Source organism: Hyperolius riggenbachi, chromosome 3 (assembly GCF_040937935.1).
Source record: "Hyperolius riggenbachi isolate aHypRig1 chromosome 3, aHypRig1.pri, whole genome shotgun sequence".
Lineage (NCBI taxonomy): Eukaryota > Metazoa > Chordata > Amphibia > Anura > Hyperoliidae > Hyperolius > Hyperolius riggenbachi.
The window spans coordinates 94243780-94266117 of NC_090648.1; the positions used below are offsets into that span (position 1 = coordinate 94243780).

Here is a 22338-nt window from a genome sequence, read left to right on the forward strand (position 1 = left end):
GGTTTTAGCCCTGCAAGCGTTTTAAAAAACGCTCCAGAACTGCTCTGGTGTGCACCAGCCCTTATTGCTTATTACCTGTACTGTGTTGTCGGTCTCCCGTTATCATTGTCTGTTTTTTTGGGGTTTTTTTGTACAGCACTGCGTAATATATTGGCGCTATATAAATCCGATAAACAATAATAATACTTCTAAAGGTATGTACACACGTCCAACAAAGTGGATGACCAACACCATGACATGACCAACCTCACGACAAACCGTTTACCTGCACCAACTCATTAACATACTGCGCACTAAGCAAAATGACGGACTACATGATATGGCCACATAAAAAAAAAAGTACAGAGTTCAAACGACATTGTACACACATGGCCAACTGCACAATATCCGCCTAACAGTCTAACTGATCCGCTGGATGTATCAGACAAACCGCCTGTTATCAGTCACTCGTCTAGTCGTTTGCCACGCGTACACACACCTGACTATAGTCCAACTGACCAAAATCAGTTCCAACATCTGACCAAAATCAGACGACAATCAGGCAGATTGGTTGAGCGTCTGTATGAATCTTTAAGAAAATTTGTTACAACTTCATTGTTTTATAAGTAAATGAGATAAAACTACAGAAAAAAGTACTTTACTACTCCGAAACAGTCTGTATTAATGTTGGATTATTGTGGCTGTGAAACATTAACAAGCTGACACGTCATTGCATTCCAGCGGATCTGGAGGTGTGGTTAGCTTTGAGGAACAACAAATGAGTGATTTGCATATTCAGCAGCAATGCATTGTGGAACACCTCATATGCTCACTCCAACCTGAATGATTGCAAATATCTTCTGCTTTAAGAAGGCAGATTTTTGTTTTGCATAGGATTTCAATAAAAGGAATGTTTGGTCCTTTTAGCCCCTTACTCACTCGTTCATCATGAGCTTGCTGGGTAATCTGTAACTCTGGGTGTTTCAAGTCCAACTCCATAGAGCAACCTTAATCCATGCCATGTACTGATGAGGATCAACCAGTTTGAACCAGTCAGTATGCATGTAGGATTAGTGTGGCTCTGTACAATTACCAAGCTGATATATCATTGCATTCCAGCGGTTCTGGAGGTGTGTTCTGCTATCAGGGACAACAAAGGGGTGATTTGCATATTCAGCAGCGATGCATTGTGGGACACCTCAGAGCTCACTCCAACCTGAATAATTACAAATACCTTCTGTTTCACAAGAAGGCAAGTTTCTGTTCTGGAAACATACATCATCTAATAACCAGCAGAATAATTGTGTTCATCTAACAAACTCTCTATAAGGTTGGGGGAAGGTACGTTTTATCTATCCGGTATCCTGGAGGTCGGGGCAGATCTCATACACAGGTGTGAAGTATTGGAGAACTGGACCTGCTGAACTTGTTCTGGGATTACCTGATAGGAAGGACTACAGGGAGATAAACAGAGCCTGTAATAGGTGATCTGTGGGAAGAGAGGCGGCACACCCAGTGACCCGAGACTATCACTCATCTGTCAATAGGAAAATACAGCAGGTACTGGAGCAGGTGCACATCCTGCTACAGGTGTGGTGAGCAGCCTGTGCTGTACGTTATACATACACCACCTGCCTCCCCTCCTCCCCCCCCCCACACACACACACTGAGGCCAGCAGAATAGCCACCTTGTCATGAGAGAAACGTGGAGACCTCCTTCCTAAAATCCTATTTACCTGGCTGTAATGAATAGAATACATAGGCTCTCTAGCAGCATGATTTTCTGCCCAGTCTTAGGCTGCTTTCACAGTAAGACGTTACAGGCACACGTTAGTGCAGCCTGTAACGCAGCCCACCACACAGCAATGAAAAATCAATTGGCTGTTCACAGTGCCCACGTTGCGTTACATTGTAACGCAGCAAGTTAAAGGTGGCCATACACTGGTCGATGTGCCATTAGATCGACCAGCTGACAGATCCCTATCTGATCGAATCTGATCAGAGAGGGATCGTATGGCTGCCTTTACTGCAAACAGATTGTGAATCGATTTCAGCCTGAAACCGATTCACCATCTGCTGAGCTGCTCCTGCCGCCTGTCCCCCCCCCCCCCCCCCCCCCGTATACATTACCTGATGCTGGCTCCCGGGCATCTTCTCCGCATTGCACGGCTCTGTTCCGGCTCCATCCCGGCGCTTCCTGTGTTACTCCGTGACCAGGAAGTTCAAATAGAGCGCCCTCTATTTGAACTTCCTGGTCACTGCAGTGACACAGGAAGCGCTGGGATGGATGGAGCCGGAACAGAGCCGTGCAGCACGGAGAAGACGCCCGGGAGCCAGCCTCAGGTAATGTATACTTGGATCGGCCGCCGCTAGCGACGCGCACTTTACCCGCGGGCGATCGAGGGTAATTTCCCGCACGGCGCGATCGACGGACCGATCCGATTTCGGGAGGAAATCGGATCGGCGGCTGCGTTTACCGCGAACGATTGGCAGCAGATTCGATCCCAGGATCGAATCTGCTGTCGAAACGGCCGCGAATCGAGCCAGTGTATGGCCTGCTTAAAAGAAAGTGCTGCATGCTGTGCGTTATACTGTTTGCACATGCTCAGTGATGTTGGAGGAGGAGGAGGTCTCCCATCCTCCTCCGCGGCCAGCCACATGGCTAATTAATATTCACTGCACTGTGACTTGCAGTGTTTACTTCCTGGAGCGGCCGCTCTGTGTGGCGATTGGCTGGCAGGACCACGTGATGCGTATTCACGTGGTCTCTGCATCGCACAGCACAAAAAAGGAGCACCAAGAGCTGCATAACACAGCTCTTGGTAGCGTCCTCCTCCAGCACCACCAGGCGTTGTGTTAGGGGCACGTTCTGCGACCTATAACGTCCCCTAAAACGCAACGTCCTGGTGGGAAAGAAGCCTTAGGGTCTAAAAGTGTGCAAAAAATTCCACCGCTTTTAGGGCATGTTCACACCCAGGGCACTTTGCGCTTTTTTGAGCGCCGGCGACTTTAAAAAACACCTTAAAATACCTTGTGCAATGAATCCTTATGGGATAGTTCATATCAGCGTGTTTCGTCTGCTTTCCATTCACAAAAGCGCTGCATGTACCATTTTCGGAGCGATTTTGCTACACTGGAAGGTATAGGAAAAATGCGAAACGCGCACAAATCGTTTTTTTATCCGGCGATTGCGTTCACGTTTTTAAAAACAAATACATTGTTTTTATTCTTTCCCGGGTCAAAGAGTTCACTTCCTGACTGATGTCAGGAAGTGTAAAAATGGAATCGCTTTGCAAAATCGCTTACAAAAGCGCTTTGCACAAGATCGTACCACGCAGTGGAGCGCCGTCAGCGATTTTGATTTTAGATGTGAACAAAACCTTAGACCATGAAATCCAGAAATAATCATACTGCCAAGGAGGTTAAAGGGAACCTGAAATGAGAAGTATATGGAGGCTGCCATCTTCAATCTCTAATAAAAAATGCCTGTTGCCATTTTGATTTAGGCTGGTTTTACACCTGGCCATAGCATTGCGATGCTCCTCCTGCATTGTATGGCAACGCCAAATACTATATTCATATAACCTTCCGGCAAAGTGCACCAACAGGGTCACATGGTCATATGCACAGCACATGCCCTTGGCCGCCCCTCGCTCAGTTACGTACTCCATGTTGGGCAGGAGGTACGTCACTATTATTCCCTGGTTCTCTGTCGGATTTGCGTTGTCCTGCGCATGTGAGCCGCACTGCCACCACCAACAAATATAAAATGTTTGTGTACCCCATCAACTTCTATGCATTGCGCTGTCGCTACGTCGCCACGGAAGTCCGATGGTAATGCGCTGTTGACTTTGCAGCGGGTGATCGGGAAATTCCGGCGCAATGCAGCACAGCAGGGTACGTTTACTAGGCCCCATAGACTTCCATTGCTGTTGCCTTATCCTGCGTGCAGAAAGGTTAACGCAACGCAATGAAATCGGCGTAGTGTAAAAGGGGCCAGACGAGATGGGATAGCCGGCTTGATGCTGCTTTCTAAAGGTGCCCACTAACGGTCCAATTTCTAGCGAAAAATTGTTTCAGCGATCAGAAATTCTGATCGGATTGGTTGTAAATAATCTCCATTAATGGGCACAATGGATTACAAATGATTATAAAAAAATTGTCATCCAATTGGATTTTGGTCTAACAAAAATTTGGATTTTCTTGTTGGTTGTGATAGATAGGAAGCAATGGTTGGTTTGTTGATGGTGTAGTGAACAATTTTTCTTCCGATCAGAATTTCTGATCGCTCAAACAATTTTTCGCTAGAAATTGGATCGTTAGTGGCCACCTTTATCTTATCTTGTGAGTTACAGCAGATCTCTGACGGAGGATAAACTGCACACAGGCACCATGCTTTGGATTTTCTCAGGAACACGTAGTTATCTTTTCTTTTTTTTTTTTTTTTTTTTTTTTTTTTTTTTTTTTTTTTTAGATAAATACTCACTCTACTTACATAACATATGTATTGCACTGTCCACGTTTTGATTTTTGTGATTTTTTTTATAGTAAAAACAGAAAAAAATCCTTCTTAGGATTCTCCATTTTAACTGTGTCTATCTTGAAGCCAATCCTGATGTAATTTCCTCCCATACTCTCCACTGCCTGATTGAGTATGCATTGCGCACCCTCCTTCTAGACTTCAGGCACTCCCACCCAGCTCTGCAGTAGAAAGTGCATTGTCTCAGCATGAGAAATATTGGCCAATCAGAGAGGAACAAAGTTGTGGGAGGGGAAAATAGGAGGGAAAGAGGCTTCAGCTAATCAGGCTGCATTAGTTAAGTCAAAGGGGAAAGTAAAGAAGCAAAAAATAGACAACCCAGTATGCCCTGCAACTTCCTTTGTGTGGCAGATGTACCAAAAAAGAGCCAGGGAAACTGGGGAATGATGTTTTGTGGATAAGAAAAGTAATAGTGATTTTAACTTTTGGATAGCCTGGTTAGCATCCTTATTACTTGTTAACCAGATAAAAATAAAGAATTGCTTTTTGATTTTATGCCCAACAGTTACACTTTAACACTTCATGGTTAATAAACAGACAACATTGTCATATGACTCTAGATCAGTGGATAAGCTGTATAAGGGCATATGAATCATGACATATCTTAACAATGCCTGTTGCCCAACTTTTGTGCTGATGCTCTGCCTGAAACACTGAGGCTGGTTTCACAGTGGGACGTTCAAGGCGAACGTTAGAGCAGCCTGTAACGCACCCCACCGCGCAGCAATGAAAAATCAATGGGCTGTTCACAGTGCCCACGTTGCGTTACATTGTAACGCTGCGCCATAACACAACGTACTGCATGCAGTACTTTACACGCGGCAGAGCCGCGTTACACTGCTTGCACATGCTCAGTAATGTTGGGGAGGAGCGGAGAGCGGCCGGGCACATGGCTAATTAATATTCACTGCACTCAGTGACGTGCGTGCAGTGTTTACTTCATGGAGCGGCCGCTCTGTGCGGCGATTGGCCGGGCGGGACCACGTGATGCCGCATGCGTCCAAGAGTACGCATCACGGATGCCAGAGTGAGCTGCACAACGCGGCTCACTCTGACGTCCACACCAGAGAGCACCAGGCGTTGCGTTAGGGGCACGTTATGCGACCATAACGTCCCCTAAAACGCAACGTCCTGGTGTGAAACCAGCCTTAAAGGGAAGGTCCAAGCAAAAAAAAAAAAATGAGTTTCACTTACCTGGGGCTTCTACCAGTCCCATGAAGCCATCCTGTGCCCTCGTAGTCACTCACTGCTGCTCCAGTCCCCCGCTGGCAGCTTTCTGACCTCAGAGGTCAGGGCTGAATTGCGTACATTTTTACACATTCCCGCTAGTGCAGGAACATTAACGCATACATTTTTACGCGTTAGTGGTGCAACGCGTACATTTTTGTTCCTGCACTAGCTGGAATGCGTAAAAATGTATGCAATGTGGCCCTGACCTCCGAGGTCAGAAAGCTGCCAGCAGGGGACTGGAGCAGCAGTGAGTGACTACGAGGGCACAGGATGGCTACATGGGGCTGGTAGAAGCCCCAGGTAAGTAAAACACATTTTTTTTTTTTGCTTGGACCTTCCCTTTAAAGTGTGCGAGAGATGAGTTAATCTAAAAGTTTTATACATACCTGGGGCTTCCTCCAGCCCCCTCTGCACGGATTGCTCCCACACTATTTCCCTCCGCCTTCTTGTTGTCCCGGTATCAGCCTCCTAAGTTTGGCGAGTTGGGGCAAGTCGGCACATGCGCAGTGCGGCTGTGCGTGCCCTCATCTCTCTCCCACGACTGGGAGCATTCTGTGCCAGCGTAGCAGTACTGCAGAGCATTTCCGGCCACAGGAGCACGGTGGGGCGCGCGCACGCGGCCAGGCTGAGCATGCGCAGTGTGCCCCTACTGGCCAAACTTCTGGGGCTGATATCGGGACCAGGAGAAGTTGGAGGAAGACGGCGTGGGAGCGATCTGTGCGGAGGGGGCTGGAGGAAGCCCCAGGTATGTATAAAATTTTTAGATGAACTCATCTCTGGCACACTTTAAGAGCATGCAGATGCTGTGACTCTGGTCTGACTCCATTGGCTGCATGTTTGTTGCAGGTGTGTGACTCAAACACAACGAAAGCTGAAAAAGCTCAGCATGACAGCCAGGCAACTGGCATTGTTTATAAGGGAATGAAGACGGCAGCCTCTGTGATCATCTCACTCCAGGTTCCTTTTAGGCCAGTTTTACACTAGGTGCAAGCCCCGTATCACACTACAGATATGAGGCTTCATATGACGCGGGATCACAGTGCAGTGACAGGGTCATATGCACATGCCCAAAAATGATGCCGGGATGAACAGGGCCTCCCACTACTACAGGGACCTATAGGAGCTGCTACAGCTACTATTACACAAGTGGCTGAGTCATCATCTTTATACTTTGACTCAGCATAACACCCAGACAAAACAGCCTTTTAAAAGAGAAATTCCACTTTCATTATCAATTAGCTATAAACACAGACAGGAGTTGTGCAAGACTTTTTATAATTTACGATTATTAAAAAGCATCTTTCCATTTCACTTGGCAGCCTTTTAAGAATTTCCAAAGCAAAATGCACTTCTTTGCAACCACGGCAACAGTACTCAGGTGTACATATTGTACATAAACCCCCATACCAGTAATCTGCTGGGCAAATCAGGAGTCACTGTTACTCATTTTCAACACCTGCAATAATTTATTAAGGCTCGGTTCACACTGCACGGATGAAAAACGGATCCACGAAAGCAATCAGTTTTCCATCCCTGCCCTCCGTTAGCAAGCGGTCAATGTGAAACATCCATCGCTCCGGTTTTATCTCCGCCTCCCCAAACTTGCGGTCCGTTTAGCGGCGCATGTAGAATGGATTCCTTCTAACGGAGTAATGTGATCAGATCCCATGGATTATCATAGGTTCCGTTCACATCCGTTAGAATCCAGTCTGTTTAGTTCTGCTAAATGGACTGTCTTTAATGCCAGTGTGAATTGTGCCTAACTGCCAGCAAACTTTATTGCTCTTGTGTGCTACTTAACGGGAACCTTTAGGCTAGGTTCACAGTGCTTAGTTGCATGCAGAAAAATGCTGCATGTCAACTTACTGTCCATACAATTCTATGGGCCTGTTCACAGTAACGGATCAAGTTATTCTAACTTTCTGCATGCAGGCTATGTATTAAAGTCTATGTCCAGTCTCAATTGCACTTCACACACATTTTAACACAAGCGTTATGCAACTGACCACTTCGAATTCAGCCTAAAACAAGGTTCACAGTGGTCAGTTGCAGAACGCACGCATTATAATGACTGTGAACTGCAATGGAGACTGGACATAGGCTTTAAAGCCTGCATGCAGCGAGTTAGAATAATGCGATTCGTTGCTGTGAACAGGCCAATAGGATTGTAAGGGCAGTGAATTAACATGCAAAATTATTCTGCAACTGCAACGTAACTGATCACTGTGGTCAGGGCCTAACTGTATTTTTAAAAAATGGGTTTAACTTGCCAGCAATCCTCTGGTCCCCCACAGGAACCCTCTGTCCGTGCGCCTCCTAATTGCGCTCCCGTGGATGGGAGCGCTCTGCCCATGCAGAGTACGAAAAATATCTACTGCGCATGCACAGAACACTACGGCAAGGGGAGCGTGATAAAGGATGCGCGCAGTCACGCGTGCACAGTGGCCCGTCGACTCGCCGGCCAGAAGTGGGTTGATGCGGATGATTGGAGGGACACTTAGTGACAGTGCGGGCACAGGGCAGCTGCAGAGGGCTAGTAAAAGCACCAGGTAAGTGAAAACCAATTTTTTTTCTACAATGAAAGAGAAGCCGTGACCAAGAATTGAACTTCATCCCAATCAGTAGCTGATACCCCCTTTCCCATGAGAAATCTATTCCTTTTTGTACATGGATCATCAAGGGGCGCTGTATGGCTGATATTGTGGTGAAACCCCTCCCACAGTGTGATGTCAGGACCATGGTCCTGACAGCTTCCTGTCTGTGAACCTCATTGCATTGTGGGAAATAACAGCTGTTTACAGCTGGGTCCAACTGCCAAAAAAGCCAACAGAAGCTACTTCCACTGACATCACCGCCATCAGTAAAAATGTCACCATGTGGTAAATGTCAGAATGTAAATCAGGGAGAGGAAAGATTTTACAATGGGAAAACATTGACTAAATCATTTATACATAATTATTGTAAAAATGAAGCACTTTTTTATTGCATTATTTTCACTGGAGTTCCTCTTTAAGGTTCCCTTCAATGTTCTGAACACGCTAAAACAGATGTGTTTTTTATATGCACCTAAATACAAAGTAAGCAAATACAATTTTCTGATAATAATTGCCAAATATACGTAGCAGCCAACATATTCCTCTAGCTTCCTTTAAAAGATCCAGATGCTTCCCTATTCATCATAGGTAAGTACCTCATTTTTTTGAATTAGGTTTGCTTCAGGTACACAGCAGTGTTCTCCCCAGGCTCTTTTAACCGGGTGCTCCACCCGGCTAGTTTTGGTGAGCACCCGGCTGTCATCAGCTCACCTCCTCCTATGCTGTAAGCAGAGAATTGCTGTTCCTGCATTCTGTCATCTCGCCCCACCCAGCTACTTCTTCATGCCACCCGGCTGGAAAACATTTCTAGGGAGAACACTGCTCAGGTAAAAGCAATGCCCACAGCTGTCACATAATTTGACTCAGAACGTATATGTGTTTGCTGCATGGAGGCTGGCATCTTTCAATTCTGTTGGATGTTGCCACTGAGCCACCAATAAATAAAGATTTCATGTCACCGTATTGCACGAGCTGCACTTTGATCTATGTTCCCTGAAGGGATTAGAGAGGCAGAATAAAGTTTTATGTTTTTCTTCAGCTCACAAAGTAATCGCAAACACTGAAATGACAGTTTACATAGCTTGTTTCCAGAGCTAGGAGCATAGTTAAAACACTGACACAAACAAAACCATCATTGCATCATCTTCTCATTTACAAGTCAAATGTCGCTCTCCACCGGCACTGGATGCAAACTGTGCATTGCAGTTATTATAAATCTGCCACCTTGCAGATTGGTTAAAGGACTGCAAAAATCATGAAATTTAAAATACACTAGCCGACCCGTGGCGTAGCATACGCCGCATAAGAAGGTAGAGGGCAGGAAGCGGCGGGGAGGGGGGTTGGACTCCCCTCTCACCTGGGTCCCTCATGTGCGCTCCCCCTCAGTAGCAGCCGCCATTATTAGTAAGAGGCAGCGGGCGGGGATGACTCACCTCTTCCGTGTTCCATCGTGCGTTCCACTGTCGTCACTTCCTGCAATGCCGCACATTGTATTGGTGTAATTTGCCTTTTTAAAACAGAAGGAAATCTGCAATAATTCAGCTATAAGTGAACATTTGTGGTTACCCACAAATAGCCTATAGCTTTAAATTTTACACAGCCATATCAAACCCACATGTGACAGCCTGTTTCAGACTTTTGGTCCTCATCTGTACATGGCAAGGATTGATATGGCTGTATGAGATAGGGCTTGGACCAGTACAACAGAGTAACTAAGCAGCTCAGGGTGACCCAAACCACTCGGAATGTATAGGGTGATAAAAGGGACCAAAAAGACCTCCTACTAAAAAAAAAATCAAAGCTTGGTGTAATTTGCCTTCTTAAAACAGAAGAAAATCTGCAATAATTCAGCTATAAGTTAACATTTGTGATTACCCACAATGCACCGCTACTGAATATGCAAATTATTCCTTTTCACCCTTGGTAAGTCAAGCAAGCCTATAGCTTTAAGTTTTACACAGTCATATCAAACCCACATGTGACAACCTAATTCAGCCATTTGGTAATCATCAGTACTTAGCAGGAATTGATAAGGCTGTATGAGATAGGGCTTGGACCAGTACAACAGAGTAACCAAGCAGCTCAGGGTGACCCAAACTACTAAGAATGTATAGGAGGATAAAAGAGACCAAAAAGCCCTCCTACTAAAAACAGCAAAGCTTGGTGTAATTTTCCTTCTTAAAACAGAAGCAAATCTGCAATAATTCAGCTATAAGTGAACATTTGTGGTTACCCACAATGCACTGCTACTGAATATGCAAATCATCCCTCTTTGCCCTTGGTTTGATATGACACTACTTCTTCTTCTTCTTTGGACAAGCCCCTTCTTGCTTGGACCGGCCCTGGGGGCAGGGCGCTACTTCTTCTTGCTTGAAGGTTGAGGCACTTAGTCTATTATATATATAGATAGATGTTAACACATACGAGTTAGAAGTACATTTCTTCCAGAGTAAAATAAGCCATAAATTACTTTTCTCCTATGTTGCTGTCACTTACAGTAAATAGTAGAAATCTGACAGAACCAACAAATTTTGGACTATTCCATCTCCTCATGGGGGATTCTCAGCATGGCCTTTATACTTTAGAAAGACACTCCCTGAAAAAGATTTGAAAAAGATGCTGGCCAGTCTCACTGGTCGCTGCTCACTTTTTTTTGCCAGTTGGACAGAGCAACTGCCATTCACTACGTGCTTTTGAAAATAAAGAAAACCATGAGAATCCCATATGAGAAGATGGGCTAGTCCAAAACCTGTCAGTTCTGTCAAATTTCTACTCACTACTGTAAGTGACAGCAGCATAAGAGAAAAGTAATTTATGGCTCATTTTACTCTGCAAGTAACATGTTTCTTATTTGTACGCTTTTACATACATTTTACATTTTATGATTTTCTTGATAGTGGTTATTTAAGTTTTCTTACATCTCAGATCCTGAACACCCCATTTCTGTCAGCCAGCGCTGACATCTGTGATGAGGCCTGAGCATGAAGCCATGTGCTGACAGGAGGCTGCCTGTGTGTGGCAGCATTGTCAGGCTGGCCTGGGGCATCAGGGCACAAGGCATGGCTGGTATGAGAGAAGCGATTGTATTCTTCATTAGATTACTGTGTTTGTTCCACTATTTCCATAGTACCAGTTATAATGCAGCATTGTCAGACCTCAAGGGTAGCTACTGATCCACAGATCCCAAAATAACCAGGCGTGCTGATGATGCTGCTTTGTGCCCGAAAGTGTCCACTTCAGCCTCTTTATATTGCATTCCCGGGCTCTCAAGTGTCATCACAGAAAGATCTCGGGGACATTCTTCATCTCATATTTGTGTGTATGTGACACATCTGAAGAAGTAAATGTGCCCATCAGTGGCGTAGCTAAGGAGCTCGGGGCCCCAGTGCAAGTTTTACATTGGGCCCCCCAAGCACACTATACATACAGTAACAATTGATAGGGCACACCAAAACCTGCCAAGGACAGTCACAATGACAGAGGTGCAAGAAGTGGATGAGGAACAGTTTCTTAAAGGACTTCCAATGAGACAAAATTTAAACAGATTTTACTCACCTTGGGCCTCTTCCAGCCCATAGCAGCTGCCTCGTGCCCTCGCCGTAGCCCTGGTCCTCTGCGTTGTCCCGCTGGTCGCTGGTAAGGATCGCGACCCCTCCGGTGGGTCGTGTCTTCTGCGCCTGCGCGGGCACTTCTTCCCCTCATGTTTACGTCATTTGGCTTGTACTGCACTTACACACAACTACTGTGCAGGTGCAGTACACGCCAGATGACATGCCAGATGACGTGGCCATTAGGGGAAGTAATGCCCACGCAGGCGCAGAAGACACGACCCGCCAGCAGGGTCGTGATCTTTACTGGCGGCTAGTGGGACAATGCGTCGGACAGGGGCTGCAGCGAGGGAACAAAACGGCTGCTATGGGTTGGAAGAAGCCCCAGGTGAGTACAATCTGTTTAAATTTTGTTGTATCGGAAGTCCTTTAAAGTGTACCTGAGATAGGAAGAAATTTTTTTTACATACCTGGGGCTTCCTCCAGCCACCTCCAGCCTCATTGCTCACACGCCGTCCTCCTCCAGTGCCTGGATCAGCGACAACTGGCCCCGGAAAATCCTCCAGTCGGCGCAGGCGCAGTCTAGCCACACCAGTCACAGAAGCTCCCGGCGATTGGGGCGGGCGTGTGGCCGGGCAGCGCATGTGCAGTTGCCCCAGACTGAAGGACTTTCTGTGGCCAATTGCAGAAGACCCAGGAGTCTGAGGAGGATGGCAAGGGAGCGATAAGCCTGGAGAGTGCTGGAGGAGGCCCCAGGTGTGTACTCTCCCTGCAGTCACAGGCACTCTCTCAGTCTCTCCTACAGGTCACAGGCACCAGTCATCTCTCACAGCACCCACAGCCAGCTTCCTGGCATTTTCTACAAGCTGCCACAGGCCTCGTTCACATTATACGTGCTGCTGTGCGCATTTCGGCAGCGCATATGATGTGCGATCAACAAATGCATAGAGAGCACTTCTGACATTCACACTATGCGCGCTGCTCAGCAGTGCAATGTGCTATCGCACTGCTGCACGCATTTTTGGCAAATCACATCGCTGATCCCGTTCACTGTAATGAATAGGATCAGCAGCGCAATGCACGGAAACACAAATGGCGTGCAATAGGGTGCACTTGCATCCCAAACGCACGGCCATATACGTTTCCTAATGTGAACAAGTCCTTCGTCTCTTCCAGCAGTTATAAGCATCCCCCTCCCCCATCTTTCCATGCACTCACAGTCAGCCCCATAGTATTTCCCAGCTATCACAGGCATCCTCTACCTCTACATCATGTGGCCCACCACGCCCTATACAGATGGTCATATCCCCATACAATCACATGGCCCACCAAGCCCTATATAGAAGGTCAGATCCCCATACAATCATGTGGCCCACCACGCCCTATACAGATGGTCATATCCCCATACAATCACATGGCCCACCAAGCCCTATACAGATGGTCAGATCCCCATACAATCACATGGCCCACCAAGCCCTATACAGATGGTCAGATCCCCATACAATCACATAACCCACCAAGCCCTATACAGATGGTCAGATCCCCATACAATCACGTAGACCACCAAGCCCAATATAGAAGGTCAGATCCCCATACAATCACGTGGCCCACCGAGCCCAATATAGAAGGTCAGATCCCCATACAATCACGTGGCCCACCAAGCCCAATATAGAAGGTTAGATCCCCATACAATCACGTGGCCCACCAAGGCCTATATAGAAGGTCAGATCCCCATACAATCACATGGTACCACCAAGCCCAATATAGAAGGTCAGATCCCCATACAATCACATGGCCCACCAAGGCCTATATAGAAGGTCAGATCCCCATACAATCACATGGCCCACCAAGCCCAATATAGAAGGTCAGATCCCCATACAATCACGTGGCCCACCAAGCCCAATATAGAAGGTCAGATCCCCATACAATCGCATGGTACCACCAAGGCCTATATAGAAGGTCAGATCCCCATACAATCGCATTGTACCACCAAAGCCTATATAGAAGGTCAGATCCCCATACAATCGCATGGTACCACCAAGGCCTATATAGAAGGTCAGATCCCCATACAATCACATGGTACCACCAAGGCCTATATAGAAGGTCAGATCCCCATACAATCGCATGGTACCACCAAGGCCTATATAGAAGGTCAGATCCCCATACAATCGCATGGTACCACCAAGGCCTATATAGAAGGTCAGATCCCCATACAATCACATGGCCCACCAAGCCCAATATAGAAGGTCAGATCCCCATACAATCGCATGGCCCACCAAGGCCTATATAGAAGGTCAGATCCCCGTACAATCGCATGGCTAACCAAGGCCTATATAGAAGGTCAGATCCCCATACAATCACATGGCCCACCAAGCCCAATATAGAACGTCAGATCCCCATACAATCACGTGGCCCACCAAGGCCTATATAGAAGGTCAGATCCCCATACAATCACGTGGCCCACCAAGGCCTATATAGAAGGTCAGATCCCCATACAATCACATGGTACCACCAAGCCCAATATAGAACGTCAGATCCCCATACAATCACGTAGACCACCAATCCCAATATAGAAGGTCAGATCCCCATACAATCGCATGGTACCACCAAGGCCTATATAGAAGGTCAGATCCCCATACAATCACATGGCCCACCAAGCCCAATATAGAAGGTCAGATCCACATACAATCACATGGCCCACCAAGCCCAATATAGAAGGTCAGATCCCCATACATTAGCATGGTACCACCAAGGCCTATATAGAAGGTCAGATCCCCATACAATCGCATGGTACCACCAAGCCCTATATAGAAGGTCAGATCCCCGTACAATCGCATGGCCCACCAAGGCCTATATAGAAGGTCAGATCCCCATACAGTCACGTGGCCCACCAAGCCCAATATAGAAGGTCAGATCCCCATACAATCGCATGGTACCACCAAGGCCTATATAGAAGGTCAGATCCCCATACAATCACATGGTACCACCAAGGCCTATATAGAAGGTCAGATCCCCATACAATCACATGATACCACCAAGGCCTACATAGAAGGTCAGATCCTCATACAATCGCATGGCCCACGAAGGCCTATATAGAAGGTCAGATCCCCATACAGTCACGTAGCCCACCAAGCCCAATATAGAAGGTCAGATCCCCATACAATCGCATGGTACCACCAAGGCCTATATAGAAGGTCAGATCCCCATAAAATCACATTGTACCATCAAGGCCTTTATAGAAGGTCAGATCCCCATACAATCACATGGTACCACCAAGCCCTATATAGAAGGTCAGATCCCCATACAATCACGTGGTACCACCAAGGCCTATATAGAAGGTCAGATCCCCATACAATCACGTAGACCACCAAGCCCAATATAGAAGGTCAGATCCCCATACAATCGCATGGCCCACCAAGCCCAATATAGAAGGTCAGATCCCCATACAATCACGTGGCCCACCAAGCCCAATATAGAAGGTCAGATCCCCATACAATCACGTAGACCACCAAGCCCAATATAGAAGGTCAGATCCCCATCCAATCACATGGTACCACCAAGGCCTATATAGAAGGTCAGATCCCCATACAATCACGTGGCCCACCAAGCCCAATATAGAAGGTCAGATCCCCATACAATCACGTAGACCACCAAGCCCAATATAGAAGGTCAGATGCCCATACAATCGCATGGTACCACCAAGGCCTATATAGAAGGTCAGATCCCCATACAATCACATGGTACCACCAAGGCCTATATAGAAGGTCAGATCCCCATACAATCGCATGGCCCACCAAGGCCTATATAGAAGGTCAGATCCCCATACAGTCACGTGGCCCACCAAGCCCAATATAGAAGGTCAGATTCCCATACAATCACATGGTACCACCAAGGCCTATATAGAAGGTCAGATCCCCATACAATCACGTGGCCCACCAAGCCCAATATAGAAGGTCAGATCCCCATCCAATCACATGGTACCACCAAGGCCTATATAGAAGGTCAGATCCCCATACAATCACGTGGCCCACCAAGCCCAATATAGAAGGTCAGATCCCCATACAATCACATGGTACCACCAAGGCCTATATAGAAGGTCAGATCCCCATACAATCACATTGTACCACCAAAGCCTATATAGAAGGTCAGATCCCCATACAATCACATTGTACCACCAAGCCCAATATAGAAGGTCAGATCACCATTCAATCGCATGGCCCACAAAGCCCAATACAGATTGTTAGATCCCCATACAATCACGAGGCCTACCAAGCCCCCATGCGTCACAACATCCTGCTTCTCTTGATGCCAAGTGCCTGAGCTGGGCGCCGCTGTAGCACTTATGCTATAGTGTGTACGCCGTACAAGGGTACTTCTGGGAATTTGAGTGGCAGCAGGGTGAGCTGCCATTCGGCTCAAACTGCGCCCAAATACCCGGCGACTTACTAATATATACGCACCAGAAACATTTAGATGCAGCTACTGCTCCTCGGGGGAGGAGCTTGCTGGCACACTGTCTACTAAGAGCAAAGAGTCCCATATGTTTGCTGCACAAAAATACATAACTTTGGATTATATTATTATCTTACATTTTATAGCACTAGCATTTTCCAAAGCATCTTACAAAGTACGCTAAATAATTCATGTCACTGAGGCCGGGTATCACACTACAAACTGGAGATGTGGCAGCCACACTGCACCGCCAGAAACAGGCCTTCTGGGAATACCACATTACTACGCGATATTCCCCATCTGGCCAAGCAGGAAGTGACGCTCACGTCCTGCCGGCCAAGCGATCATGTGCATGGAAGTGTATTGTAGGAAAGTGTTTAAAAATCCCTGCGTCGCCATAGACCAGTGGTCTGCAAACTTGGCTCTCCAGCTGTTAAGGAACTACAAGTGCCACAATGCATTTGCCTTTATGGATCAAGACCGTGGCTGTCAGACTCCTGCAATGCATTGTGGGACTTGTAGTTCCTTAACAGCTGGAGTGCCAAGTTTGCATGACTACCGGGCCGGCGCAGATCGCCGCAGAAGCCACGTGGTAATGTAGCTTTGGAGCCACGTCAGATTGAGGACTTCCCTGGCGGACCACACCGCAACGCAGGTAATGTGTTTTCCCCCATAGGTTTGCATTGAAATGGGGTAGCAGTGTGTCAATTTGACGCACCGCACTGCCCCAGTGTGAAAGGGCCCTGAGGGTGCATACATACATACAATTTTGATTGGCCAATGATTGACCAATTTTACCTCTTCCATGCAATATGAGGCCCAACAGATTTTGAATATTATCTGTTGGTAAGCTTTCATACTACATGGAGGTGGTAAAATTGGCCAATCAAAATTGGATTTGTGTATGCAACTTAAAGGACAACTGTAGCGAGAGGTATGTGGAGGCTGCCATATTTATTTCCTCTTAAACAATACCAGTTGCCTGGCTGACCTGCTGGTCTATTTGTCTGCAGTAGTGTTTGAATCACACCAGAACCAAGCATGCAAATAATCTTGTCAGATCTGACAATAAAATCATCGGATCTGCATATACTTGTTCAGGGTCTATGGCTAGAAGTATAAGAGGCAGAGGATCAGCATGGCTGCCAGGCAACTGGTACTGAACTGACCATGAGGGCTGGTTCCCACTGAGGGCAATTGCGATGCACATGCCGATCACTGGCGATTGGCAAAGCGCTAGTGCAGTATCTCCCTATGCGAGCTGTCACACTACAGCATTGTGATTACTATAAGGCCGGGTGCACACATAACAACATGAAATGCCTCGTTTTATGGCAAGTTTTATGTTAATGTTGTGTGAGTTTTTTCCCAGCATATGCGTTTTTCAAGCGTTTTGCGTGCGTTTGCGGTTCGCACAAATTTTGTATGCGTTTTCATATTTACATTTATGCAAATCAATGGGAAGACAACAGGAAGCGGAAATACGTAAAAAAATGATTTTGGGGAAAAATACGCATATAAAAACGCATGGAAAACGCATACCATTGCATTCCCATTGACTTTCATTATGTGCGTTTTTGATGCGTCTATGAATATTATGCAACAAAACCAGCGTTTTCAAAAACGCACGCATACAAAACGCTTATTTGTGTTTTTTATATGTGTTTTTTCCTGCGGCGGAGCATAGACTTCCATTAGGCTGGGTTCACACATACGACATAGCGTGAAAGGCTGCATTTTATGCCAAGTTTTATGTTAATGTTGTGCACATTTTTGGTACGTTTGCGATGCGTTTTTCAAGCTTTTTGCGTGAGTTTTAATGCTTTCACGTTTTTCATGCATTTTTCAATCATGTTTTATGCAAATTACTGGAAGACAACAGGAAGCGAAAATGCATCACTAAGCAATTTTTTTTAAAGCAAAAACGCATGGAAAACGCATACCATTGCATCCCCATTGACTTTCATTATGTGCATTTTGGCAACCATCCTGCATAATATGCAACAGAGCAAGCATTTTTGAAAACGCATACTGTAAAACGCATATATGCGTTTTTTTCCTGCGGTCCACAGATTTCCATTAACGGCAAAGTAAGTCTAGCGTTTCTGCTATGTGTTTCTGCTATGTGTACACCCAGCCTTAGCGGCAAAAACACAGCATTTTACGCAACGCTAGCATTTCTATGGCCCAGTGCACACCAAAACCGCTAGCAGATCCGCAATATGCTAGCGGTTTTGGGAGCTGATTTCAGAGCGATTCTAGGTATGTTTAGAGAGGTTTTCTAAACATACCTAGCGGTTTTGCGTGCGTTTTTGTGTAGCAGATTACACATATTGTTACAGTAAAAGCTGTTACTGAACAGCTACTGTAACAAAAATGCCTGGCAAACCGCTCTGAACTAGCGTTTTTCAGAGCGGTTTGCGTTTTTCCTATACTTTACATTGAGGACGAAACGCTTCCGAAAACCGCAAACGCGCAGCAGGAGGCGCGTTTGCGGCTTGGCAAAAACCGCAAACCGCCGGTGTGCACCATCCCATTGCAATACATTAGACAAGCGTTTTTAGAGGCGGATGCGGCCGGCGGATCGCTCCAAAAACCGCTCGGTGTGCACAGGGCCTATGTGTGCACCCAGCCTAAACTCGAGCAGCATTTTGGGGAGCGTTTATGCTGATTCTAGTTACCCAAACAAGAATCTTAAAGTGCAATTGTCCTAAAATTACTGTGCAAAATTGCAATGACCCAGCGTTTTTCACTGAGAATCAGGCATTGCAAGTTCAGCAAGTTACTGAACTAGTTGGGTTAGTTAGGAAGTTTGGTGGAAGTATAGAGGAGTTAGAGGCATGCCTAGTACCTCTCTTCCCATGCTCAGTATCAGTGGATGCGAGCAGTAAGTTCATGACACAGATTGCCGCAGCAGAATGAATCTGTCACTCACCCATTGCCTGGCTTGTGCTGCTGCTCTCTGTCAGGCTGCTGCCCCTTCCTCCGCTGGGACAGGGCACCCCCCATAGCGACGCACGGGGTGTCCCCAGCCGGTGAGTCCCCTGGGCTTGTCTCTGGAGCTGCAGGCAGGAGTCCGCTGCATTGCAGGGAGTGAGGAGACGCTGGCAGCTACAGCACGGAGCCAATCACAGCGCTCCCTCCCAGCCCTAACCTGCCTGCTTAACCCCTGGAGTGCTCACTCACTCTCCCCATGCCAGGTGCCCTGTCATTGTCACATGGAGAAGGAGACACTGTGCTGGACGCTGCAGCCTCCCCTGTGTGTGTTCCTTCAGTACAAGCTCTTCCCAGCAGTAGCAGCAGCAGCACTGGAGCAGCCAGAGAGGAGGGAATCGATGCACAAAACCACAGGGATGAACTTGGTGACTGAGGCACCCATAATCATTGAGTTTATATGAGGGACCTATGAAAAGTGCTGTTGTTTCTGCAGCAATAATGCCACTTTTGAGGCTTGTGTAAATTGTAATGTTTAAAATAGGGATGACTAACAAAAATGGCCACTACTTTTCTTTTCCAAACTATTTATTGAAGTTTTATAAGGGAAGAACTAAAACATTAGAAACACCGCCAGTCTGAAGTTATCATATGTGCTGCCCTTGCAGGGATTCATCAAACAAGTAATAAGTAATTGATATGTTTACATGAAAAAGACAATCTAGGAAATTTAGGCGCCCGCTATCAGCCATAGAGACCCATTCAAATAACGACCTTATAGAGAAATGTAGGCGCTTGTAGCGCATTAAAATTACCAGATTTTTAATCGGATTGGGAGCGGTCAGTTAAGGCTAGCTGGGGGGGCTAGAAGGTCTTTGGAGATTAAAGTTATTTATTGGTAAGGGGTTAAGTTTAGCTGTGGGGGGGTGGGTGGTGGTTAGCTGTAGGGGTGGTGGTGGGAGGTTAAGGTTAGCTGTAGGGGGGGGGGGGGGGGGGGTGGAAGGTTAAGGTTAGCTGTGGGGTTAGTGGGTGAAGGTTAGGCTTCGGAAAAGGGAGGGTTAAAGTAAACCTGAGATGGTGGCAAAGCAAAAATGTATTCATACCTGGAGGTTCCTCCAGCCTCCTTCGTCCTGATCACTCCCCGGCCATCCTCTGCTTCCTCCTCATTCGTCCACAATTCCAGGAGTCGTGGCTTACTGCGCATCCGCGGCCCTGCCGTGCACCCACTGGGAGCGTCCTGTGCCTCGTACTGCACCTGTGCCCCTTTTTTTTTTTTTTTGACAAATCAATTTTTATTGGCTTTCATTAAAAAACACGTACAAACAAGTACACGCAGGTACTCAAAGGACATTAGATGAGAAGGAAAAAACAGTGGTACACATACTGAATATACAAGAGGTAAATCTTACAAGAGCACTAGCATCAAGTATCTTATGTAGTATGAAGATACAGTTTTATAATAGTACATACATAACAGTTGAGTAGTAGATTATTGAGTGCGTCCAAAGCATGTCAAAACCGGTGCATATTCCTCAATTTGGACAGCATAGTCATGACTGTACCATCTGTTGGGAGAAGTTAGGAGAGGAAAGAAACGAGACGAAAAGGGGGAAAAAGAAGGAAGAGATAGAGTGTAATGGATGGAAAGGAGTGAGAGTCCAGTGCTTACCTCCATAGACCAAGGCTAAGGAAGGTATTGTAGAGTATAAATCGGAAAATAGCTAAGTTAGTACTGTGGCTCAGTCCTCTGGGCCTGCAGGAAGAGCTTCTACGTTGTTATACCAGGGAGCTCATATTTTATCGAATCTACGGGGGCAGTTACGGCTCTTGTACGTCAATCGATATAAAGGTAGGCTTTTCATAATAATGTATTTCCAGTGATTAAAAGAGGGGGGCTTATCTGATTTCCAGGTGTGGAGTATTTCTTTACGACCATAGAAGCATAATATTCTAGTTAGATATTGGGGGTGTTTGCCCGGTGGAGTATCATCCAGTAGTCCCAGTAAAAATGCCCTAGGGGAGAGTATCAGTCGTGTTTGCATAATTTCATTAATTAAGTCATTAATCTTAGACCAAAAGGAAAGCACATGAGGGCATTCCCAGAACATGTGAAAGAAAGTTCCTGGATCAGCAGTACATCTGGGGCAATTGAGGGTATTGGAAGTGGAGATTTTATGCATACGTACGGGTGTAAACAGAGGAACACCAAGAGCCCCAATAGTGTAGTATGTATTGACAAAGGGGGTAATGACAAAGAGTAATAGTTGTTATACTCACAATCATGGGTCACCAATAGGCAACCACTGTAAAGGCAGGTGGGGAGATTATCCTGTCCCCACTCAGGAATAAGAAGTCGCTCTCTGTAGATAGTAGAAAGGGTCGCAACCCTCCACCAAGGGTGGATACAATATTATATAAAAGAGAACAGAGGCGCCAAAAGGATAAAAGGGGTTTTAAAGGAGCTTAAAAGCCAAAACTTGGTAATTAGAGGAGGCAGTGGTGGACTTACCCCCTCCAAGCAGACACAACACGACTGTACATTCAGTCTATTTATTAACGAACTCCAGATAAAGCAAAGCAACGCGTTTCACGGGTCAGCGCCCGCTTCCTCAGGCAATAGAAAAACAACGCCTAGGCAGAGGCGCTGAGTGTCGTTTGTTTTTCTAGATGCTGTAACTCCTTTTTCTATTGCCTGAGGAAGCGGGCGCTGACCCGTGAAACGCGTTGCTTTGCTTTATCTGGAGTTCGTTAATAAATAGACTGAATGTACAGTCGTGTTGTGTCTGCTTGGAGGGGGTAAGTCCACCACTGCCTCCTCTAATTACCAAGTTTTGGCTTTTAAGCTCCTTTAAAACCCCGTTTATCCTTTTGGCGCCTCTGTTCTCTTTTATATAATACGGGTGTAAGGTAGGTACGATGAAGAAATTTAAATTGTATTAAGCGATCTCTGGCCGAGATAGGAACTTTAACAAAATTCTCTAGGATTTCTTCCCAATCCTTAGTGTCTAATCCAGGAACTTCCTCATTCCACCTATTTTGACATCTAGCGAGACTATGAGTG

The 22338-nt window shown here is 46.3% G+C and overlaps 1 protein-coding gene across 1 annotated transcript in view; it reads right to left on the reverse strand.

The window, feature by feature from the left end:
• Positions 1-19423, reverse strand: part of TACC1 (transforming acidic coiled-coil containing protein 1) — a 171103-nt gene extending 151680 nt beyond the window's left edge. The window contains exon 1 of the mRNA XM_068274599.1: positions 19279-19423. Coding sequence (XP_068130700.1) covers positions 19279-19352 — 74 coding nt within the window. The 5' untranslated portion in view covers positions 19353-19423. The remainder of the gene's footprint in view (positions 1-19278) is intronic.
• Positions 19424-22338: the final 2915 nt, after the last annotated feature.